At 33.1% G+C, this 10,116-nt stretch overlaps 1 protein-coding gene across 4 annotated transcripts in view; it reads right to left on the bottom strand.

Moving 5' to 3' along the window:
- Positions 1-606: 606 nt before the first annotated feature.
- Lar (tyrosine-protein phosphatase Lar) overlaps positions 607-10,116 on the bottom strand; it is a 351,016-nt gene continuing 341,506 nt past the window's right edge. For all 4 annotated transcript variants that reach the window (XM_074177677.1, XM_074177678.1, XM_074177679.1 and 1 more), the window contains 3 exons: positions 4,289-4,569; positions 3,848-3,983; positions 607-1,248 (listed from right to left, as the gene is read on the bottom strand). In XM_074177677.1, the coding sequence (XP_074033778.1) occupies positions 1,180-1,248; positions 3,848-3,983; positions 4,289-4,569 (486 nt within the window). In that variant the 3' untranslated portion in view covers positions 607-1,179. The remainder of the gene's footprint in view (positions 1,249-3,847; positions 3,984-4,288; positions 4,570-10,116) is intronic.

The following is a 10,116-nucleotide window of genomic DNA, read 5'->3' as shown; positions in this document are numbered from 1 at the left end:
AAAAAATTTAAATTATTATAAAAAAAAAATTTAATGGATACTGCCCTGTCAAGATATAAAATTATGAATATAATAATAGTGATTTATTAGCCCACTATTGAAAAATATTCAACAAGAGAAATTATTATTTTTATTATGGAAACTGCAAAAAAATTTAATTTATTGCTGGAAAAAAATTTAAAATTTATATAGTAGTATCAATATATAAAATTATTAATATAATAAAAGTAATTTATTGGCCTACTATAGCAAAACTCTCAAAAAGAGAAGTCATGATTTTTATTGTTATTGAAAATGCAAAAAAATTTAAATTATTATAAAAAAAAATTTAATGGATACTGTCCTGTCAAGATATAAAATTATGAATATAATAATAGTGATTTATTAGCCCACTATTGAAAAATATTCAACAAGAGAAATTATTATTTTTATTACTGAATCTGAAACAGTAAAACAAAAATGAATATTATTACCGAAAAAAAAAAAATCAACACTGTTGTGTCAAGACAAACTATAAATATAAAAATTGTAATTCATTACCCTAATATTTAAAATGGAAAACCTTGTGTTAAAAATACAAAGAAAATATCTTTTTGTCCAAGCGAAAAAAAAAAAAATCAAAGATGAAAGATGAAGTTTTCAAAGAAATTTTTTGTTACAACACTGGGATTCATTCTCTTTGAAAACAGGTTTATGACTTTTTGAAAACTTCTAACGATAAATCTAGTACCGGAATTGATCCCGAAGACGATCTAAAAAATGTCAACTAAACGAAGACGAAATTTCAAATTAGATTTTTCTTTTCGATGCGAAAGGATTCAATTTCAACATGGACTCCGAATACATATTAACCATTCATCTAGAACGAAAGACGTGAATCATATCTTTTTGTACAGGGAATTGCTAGTCGTTCGTCTGGTGTTCAAAATAAATATAAATTCTGACATTTCTTTTCCACATATACATTAGGCACATATTTTACACACATTTGCACACTAGATCTATGATTCACTATTCACTTGTTATGTTAATTCAATATAGCGCTAATATCCATTTTGGCAGTAAAAATATGCAATATGCATAAACGAGTTAGCTTATATTTTATGATACGCTTACGCTAACAATATCATGGTGGGCAGTTATTGTCTGCTCGTTTTCCCAAATGGAACATTACGCCATTTAATTAGTATAATGATCGAAGGATCCCAGGTATTCCAAAGCGGCACGGTAGCAGAACTGGTACTGATCCTGAAATTAAATATTCAAGTTAGTTAAAACAGTCATAAACAAGTCAATGAAAATATTCTCGGACAGTCAAGCATCTACATTGGTAGCAGATTGCCAAAAACGACCCTCCTCGACAGCAAGACTTAACAGATTGTGTCTCTGGTCTGGACTCCTGGCCATACTGACCTGGAACCATCGGACCAGAACCTGTCATTGGCATCGCTTCAGGCTTTGCCAAACAAAGATTGAACACCTGGATGGCAAGGAGATTCATGGACTTCTGGCAGAATCTTCCAGGATTGGCCCACCCCAGAGCGTTAATTCACCCTCTGAAGCTTGATAACAAACAGTTGTTGGACTGTAGTCTGACAATTTTCAACTGAAGGTAACTCTATACAAATTGAACTGAGAGCTAACAGCAACAATGTTAAATGTTACCGGGGTCATTTTTATTGTCTATGCATCGCCATTGTGAATAATTGAAAAGTAAGATGATTTCGTAAAATTCGCCCCCCGTAACAAGATAGCTTCTGCATATCGACAGGATGTACGAGCGAATAGGTGAACCAGTTCGTTAAATACTTTGAAACATCGGTAAACTGAACACTTCGCAGGTCTATTATATTTGCGTCCTTAAAATGCCATAACTAGTCATTCGGTTTCTTCATTATCAAGCGTCCTCATCTGCATAGGCGTAGTGTGTTCTGTTTCTTGTGAAGGTGACTTTGTTCTGTATTTATTAAATATATTTTATTATATTTATTAAATAGACTGTTATATTTATTAACTTTAAAATATGAGATAGAGTTGGCGGATACTTGTTTTCCAAAATACATTATCATAGATTTTCATCACATTCACACTTTATTGTGAGATAATTAGTTGCCTTGTCATTAAACTCAGGTATAAATGTTGGTTAAACTCAGGTATAACTGTCATTAATTAGTTCCTAGAATATTATTAGTTTCTAGGTAGACAGTAATATTTCAAAAAGTATATATAAATCACAATGTATGTAGAATTCAGTAACAAAAAAAAAAAAAAAAAAACTTTTTTTCCCAAAAGTTAAGGAAAATAATATATGCCAAACGACACCGTAAATCCGTCTTAATAGAAAGAGAAGATATAGTCTCATGGCGACGGAGATATATTCGCTCTATTGGAGGAATGCGTTCTGCTCACAAAAAGATTTATTATCTGGAAGAAACGTGGGTGAATGCTGGTCACACAGTATCTAAGATCTGGCAAGATACTACTGTAACTAGTTATCGTCAAGCATTTGTGGACGGTTTATCAACAGGGTTACGCGGACCGACGGGTAAAGAGCAACGACTAATTGTCGCCCATATAGGTAGCAAGGGTGGCTTTTTAGACGATAGTGCACTACTTCTTTATCCAAAAAAACGGGGGATTATCACGAAGACATGGACGCCCAACGCTTTGAAGGATGATTTGAATCCCTTCTTTCACAAGTCAAGCCAAATTCTGTAATAGTAATGGATAACGCTTCTTATCACAGCCGATTAGTAGAACAGCTGCCAATTATGACCACTAGAAAAGCAGATGTGCAGAGTTGGTTAGGACAAAAAGGAATTCCATTTTTCGAGGACATGGTTAAGGCCGAGCTTATGAGTGTCATTAAACAGCATCGTGACGGATATGGCCAGCATATGGTGGATACAATATCTCGTACTGAAGGCATCACCATTTTGAGACTTCCTCCTTACCATTGCGAGTTAAACCCGATAGAAATAATCGGGGCTCAAATTAAGGGTTACGTTGCTCTTGAAAACGTGACATAAAAAATGTCTGATGTCCAACGTTTATTAGAACTCGCAATGTTGATAGCATCAATGTCCTACGTATTTTTAATAATGTTGGTATGTTAATCTGATCGTTTGCATGATGTGGCATGATGTAAAGGTTGAAAGTGAAAAGAAAAAAAATGTAATCGAGCGCGTCAGATTTTCTAAGGGGGTGTTAAGTGCAACAATAAAAGCTCTCAATCAATAATCTGATGATTTCGATCTGACGCAAACTCGCGGCCATTATTATAATGTGCAAAAAAAAATTCGCCATTTTGGAATACTCAAGCGCGTCAGATTGAGATATATATGGTTCATCTTTATGTTTTAGATGTGCTGTCTCATAATCTGACGATTATCTAGAGGGATTCGCTTAATCTGACAAAAACAATATTTTTTTAAATTTTTTTTAATTCATTGAAATTAATTAATTGAAAAGCTCAGGGGATAGCATGCAAATAAATAAGTGTATGTTTTTTAAGTAGAATACTTGTATTTATATGAAAAATTTTTTTTAAATGCTCAAAAAAATTTAATGTTTTATAATCAATCGATTAATTAATGAAGAAAAGAGAAATTAAACTTTCTATGTTTTAACCACTTTTATTTGTAACTGACGTTACTGCAGTTTCGTCCTTTAAGGACATTTTCAAACTTATATATTGTATGAGTTTGTTGGGCTGTACTTCAGGAACCACCCTCATACAATAACTATGAAAATGATAAATAACGACCATTATTGTTATCAGAAGCAAATTGGGTTTATTTTCTAAAAGAGAAAGTGAGCTACTAAATTTCAGGCAACATAAACTCACCTCGGTTTGTACCATTGCCGGGCGCTGAGTTCGCAAAATTCTTGCTGTCTGGAACACATCTACAACACCTTCATACTGCATCCTCTCCAGTACTATACTCAAAGTGATGAATACACCAGTCCTTCCTACCCCAGCACTGCGAAAACATGGTAAAAACAATCAATAATCATTCTATTCCAAAATATATTAATATTGACTATGGAGTGCCACAAGGATCGGTTTTAGGACCCACTTTTTTCTTGTATGTATGAATAATTTACCGAGTGTGCACACTTTTGGAAAAATTACTTTATTTGCAGACGACACCACCATTTTATGGCATGCTAAAACTGTTGACGATTTGAATAATAAGATATTCATAGGCATAAATCAAATCTTGGGGCGATAATAATTAGTATGGGGTGTATGAAATAAATGCAATACAAAAACTTCTTCACTAACCTGCAGTGTACAGTGATGGGGCCATCCTGTCCAAACTGTTCCTTGGTCTTATGTACTTGGCCGATAAAGTCTATGAACCCTTCTCCGGATTTCGGTACTCCCTGTTCTGGCCAATCGGTAAACTGAAATTGCCTGATCGTTCGTGAGGATCCATCTCTGGCGTCGGTTACTTTGAACTCGCGTAGAATATACTGCGGCATATTGTACTCGGCGATGGGATCAACGACGAAACACTGGTATCTAACAGATCTCTCGCTCGGCCAATATTGATGGCACTTCTCCTTAAAAATAATTTCAGTCAAAATTGATAAACTTATGAAAAATTACGTTAATGTGAAGGTACGACTTCTTTTGTCGAACAAAAAAATTTCACACATATATTTTATTTACTGTTTTGTTTGCCGATTTAAATGTTCAATTTATTGTTATACACTGATTTTACTGCCCTGAATAAGCTCATCAGTGAGAAGCGGGAGCAGAGTTTTTATTTTTGTACTGAGAGACCTCGTTAATCCATTTTCCTGTACAATGTTTCAGTCGGTAACACAATATATGAGATTATTTATATTTATTTTTAAATATCAGAGAGATTTTTCAGAAGTCAATATCTCTAACTTCAAAACCTTCTTGGAAAATGAAGATTGGCATGATCTTTTAACTGAAACATGTCCCAATCCAGCATATGATATTTTTTACAGAACTATCTTGTACTATACTGAATTATCTTTTCCTGTGAGACGCATTGAATCGGGGGTCAATTTATGGCAAAATCATAGTACCGGATGAAATTATCAAACTGAAAGATTTGGTTACATTATATTCTCAATTAGCGAACGTTGACGCATCATATAGAGATATCAGCCAGCAATTAACAGAAAGATAAAGCAACAGTTGCAAGAAAATAGAAAAAAAAACAATCGATCTGAAGATTGCCAACTCAACTAATAAAACAAAAACCACATGGTAGTTGTTTAACCAAATAAAAAAGAAACCCAACCAAGTAACAGAAATTTCCTTGAAAGAGAACGGAACGGAATTATCCACTAGTGAAATGGTACTTATCTATTCATATACAGTGTCACACATAAAGTCCGCATCAAATGGGATTTTTTTTGTTCATCTCTTCAAGCAACTTTTGATATCTCCATTAGGTTGTGCTTTAAAAATGATGCCAAATGACATGCATATGACCGATCAAGTGATTTTTCTTCCCTGTCAAATTTGACATTTTTTCCAAAAAATGTTCAGAAAAGCAGTTATTGCTCGAAATTTCGAAAATCAGTAGAGAGAAAAGATGATTGTTTTTTCATACCAATTTTTAGCTCTCTAGTACAATTTTTTTTTTTTTACAGTTTTTCGAAAATTTAACATTTGCCGATTTCTCAAATTTAGCCAAACCTCAACAAAGTTAGTGCTTTATGCCTAACTTATCTTTCCAACGCATTTTTATTACCGATTGCAATTCTAAATACAACTTATTTCGCAAAAATTCAAAACACCAGAAAAAATTATGTCAAAAATGATGCAAAGTTGATACAGTTTTTAAAAACAGATAAATATTTCACTTTATTTCTACTTTTTGCGAAATAGCTTGATACATAAGCATAATTAAAAAACAATATCAATGAAAAGTCAATAATTTATTCTTTACTGCACTTTTCAAACAGTTAAACTTTGATTTACTAATTACGAAAAATTACAACGAAATTAAACTAAGGGTACTGTGGAAACAATTGAACTGAACTGAATAAGTAAAATATTTTATTGTCACATGACATTTGTTGAATAACTCAAAATAGTGTTTATCAGTTTCAGATTTGAAATTGTTTATTCGTTGTCTAGTGTGTTGTTAAAAATGCTGAATCTTCAAGAGAAAATTGAAATCGTTTTAATATGCGGCGAGAATACCGGTCACCGACAAGTAGCTGATATTTTCAATGCCAGACATCCTGCATGAAATATTCATCAGTCAACAGTTAGTAGGATAATAGCTAAGTTTAAATCTACTGGCTCGGTTGAGAGTAATTTTAGAAAAGCACATCAGCCTTCTAGAAGTGGAATTTGAAATATGTTTGGATGTCGTAGAACATAAAAAACAAGTATTCAAGATATTGCAGATAGAACAGATGTTAACCGAGAGAGTGTACGACGTATTTTACACAAAAATAAATTTACGCCTCATAAACCGAAATTTATCAATACATTAAAAGAAAGGGACTTCGATATGCGCTTGTATTTTTCTTTTTGGTTTCAAGGGGAAAAAGAAGAAAATTATCATTTTCCTTATCAAATTTTATGAACAGATGAAGCGACCTTCTCTTCAAATGGCGTTGTGAGCTCGCAAAACTGCAGGTGGTGGGCAAAAGAAAACCCACATTTCGCAATCGAATGTTGAGATCAATATTCGTTCAAGACGAATGTATGGTGTGGCATATTAAACGATCAAATTATAGGACCATACTTTTTTAGACATAATTTAAATTCTGCGGACTACCTACACTTTGTGAATACCGAACTATCTGAAGTTTTGGATAATATGCCCCTTCAAGTAAGAAATGTTGTGTGGTATCAGTGTGATGGTGCACCTATTCATACTACAATGTTGGTTAAAGAGCGTCTTTTGGAAATATTTAGGGGCGAAGTAATCAGTCGCACTATGGAACACTTTTGGCCGCCTAGATCTCCTGATATAACCCCACTAGATTTCTTCTTGTGGGGTTACTTAAAACAAAAGGTGTATAAGCAAAGACCTTTTCGAGATATAAACCATTCAGAGGCAGTTAATCGAGAATGTTTTGTAAGCACGAAACCCCATAGTATAAAGAATGCAGTTAAAGATGTTTTAAAAAGAACAATTGATTGCATTGAACGTGGTGGAAGGCACACCGAAATGTGACTTTTTATTTTGTATTTCTATTGGTATTTACATGGTTTAGGCATATGTTTCGATTTGATTTAGTGTTCTTAATTTAAATCATAACTTTATTTTAACAGATGTTTGTTAGAATTTTTTACGGTTTAGTTTTCTAGGCAACAAAATCTAAATTGATTTCTGAAGTAATTTTGTTCATTCATACCTCATAAAAGATATTTAGTAAATGTGAAATTACTTTCGTATAATTCCTCCCCTTAGTTTAATTGCGTTGTAATTTTTCGTAATTAATAAATCAAAGTTTAACTGTTTGAAAAGTGCAGTAAAGAATAAATTATTAACTTTTCATTGATATTGTTTTTTAATTATGCTTATGTATCAAACTATTTCGCAAAAAGTAGAAAAAAAGTGAAATATTCATCTGTTTTTAAAAACTGTATCAACTTTGCATAATTTTTGGCATAATTTTTTCTGGTGTTTTAAATTTTTGCGAAATAAGTTGTATTTAAAATTGCAATTGGTAATAAAAATGCGTTGAAAAGATAAGTTAGGCATAAAGCACTAACTTTGTTAAGGTTTGGCTAAATTTGAGAAATCGGCAAATGTCAAATTTTCGAAAAACTGTAAAAAAACTAAATTTGTACTAGAGAGCTAAAAATTGGTATATGGGTAAAAAAACCATCATCTTTTCTCTCTACCGATTTTCGAAATTTCGAGCAATAACTGCTTTTCTGAACATTTTTTGGAAAAAATGTCAAATTTGACAGGGAAGAAAAATCACTTGATCGGTCATATGCATGTCATTTGGCATCATTTTTAAAGCACAACCTAATGGAGATATCAAAAGTTGCTTGAAGAGACGAACAAAAAAAAATCACATTTGATGCGGACTTTATGTGTGACACTGTATCTTGAGGTTATGTAAAAAAATTGCAAATACAAAAGTTGTAGACTGACACTGTATATATATATATATATATATATATATATATATATATATATATATATATATATATATATATATATATGTTCTGTCCACGAATTTCCTCCTTTTGATTTATATCATACACACTCGTTAATATTTATATCTCTATATCTATATATATATATATATCAAAAATGGAACAATTCGTGGACACAACACTCCAAAAAAGGGGGCAAACCGCGGACACGTGTTTCTGTCCGCGGTTTGCGGAGTGTTGTGTCCACGAATTGTTCCATTTTTGATTTGTATCATGCACACTCGATAAAATCTCTCTCTCTCTCTCTCTCTCTCTCTCTCTATATATATATATATATATATATATATATATATATATATATATATATATATATATATATATAAATAGATAAGTATTCTTTAATCATTCCCATATCGATTTCAATTTAAGAGCCACCGGTATTATAAAACACGGTAATGGTTGACAACAGACCGACTTTTAATTTTCATAGATAATGAAAGTAGGTACATAAGTTTAAAATCATATATAATAGATGGCGTTACTCGGATGATATTTTGTTATAAGCAGATTTATTTATAACACTTTTTATAGTGTTCGGAGACATTGGTACCATGCAATATCTATATAATGGATTTTTTTCTTCTTCCATGATTATTACGCGATATTTAAACTGAAACACCTTGTTAACTATCAAACTAACTCTCAATGTAAACAATAAACTGACAGGACGTGCCCTATGACGTCACGCCTCAAGCGCGCGAGAAATAGGAGCGTTTGAACATGTCAAATTAAACCAATATTTTTAAGATTTTATGAAAAAATAGTTACTACTCTCACAGCTATGTTTTTTTTTTCTATATCAAAATGAAGTGAATATTGAATAAAAAAAAATAAAAAATTGTCTGCCTATTCCTTATTATACCTATTAATTTTACATGCTTCCGTGAGGTTACCCTATTATCTGAAGAAATAACACATGGATCAATAAGTCCCGAGACTAACAATGAAAACATTTTTTTTACAAATTTTTTTTTTATTCATCAACATAATCTCCTTTTAGGGTGATAGAATGGTTCCAACGCTTTTCCAATTTTTCAATACCATGTTTATAAAAAAATGTATCTTTCGCTTCAAAATAAGTTTCAGTTTCAGCGATGACCTCCTCATTTGAGCCAAATCTTTTTCCCTGGAGCATTTTTTAAGATCAGCAAAGAGCCAGTAGTCACTGGGGGCTAAATCTGGTGAGTATGGGGGGTGGGGAAGCAGATCAAAGCCCAATTCGTTTAATTTTGCCATTGTTTTCATCGACCTGTGGCAAGGTGCATTGTCTTGGTGAAAAAGGATTTTTTTTCTCTGCATGTGCGGTCGTTTTTTTGCGATTTCCTCCTTCAAACGTACCAGTAAGTCAATATAATAATCACTGTTGATCGATTTACCTTTTTCGAGGTAGTCAATGAAAATCACGCCATGCGCATCCCAAAAAACTGACGCCATCACTTTGCCAGCTGACTGCTGCGTTTTCGGACGTTTCGGACGGCTTTCGCCAGCTGTGCGCCACTCAGATGACTGCCGCTTTGACTCTGGAGTGTAGTGATGTATCCATGTTTCGTCCATGGTCACGTAACGACGCAAGAAATCTTTTTTGTTGCGAGTAAATAGCGATAAACAGCTTTCTGAATCATCGACTCGTTGCTGTTTTTGTTCCATCGAAAGCAATCGCGGCACCCACTTAGAAAAAACCTTTTTCATGCTCAATTTTTCATGAAGGATAGTAAATACACTTCCATATGATATCTGTGTCATCTCAGCAATCTCACGGAGCTTCACTTTACGATCTTTCATTACAATTTTTGTCACTTCACTCACATTTTCCGGTGTAACAGCTTCCACAGGTCTACCCGAGCGTTCTGCGTCATTTGTGTCGGTACGACCACGTTTAAACTCGGCAAACCACCGACAAATCGTTGCTTTTGATGGACAAGAGTCCGGGTAAC

This window comes from Leptinotarsa decemlineata, unplaced genomic scaffold (assembly GCF_025532065.1).
Source record: "Leptinotarsa decemlineata unplaced genomic scaffold, Ldec_3_MD MMD2_tig00003192_RagTag_RagTag, whole genome shotgun sequence".
NCBI classification, from domain to species: domain Eukaryota; kingdom Metazoa; phylum Arthropoda; class Insecta; order Coleoptera; family Chrysomelidae; genus Leptinotarsa; species Leptinotarsa decemlineata.
The sequence above is the reverse complement of the archived record's forward strand: the minus strand, read 5'-3'. Positions and strand labels throughout refer to the sequence as shown.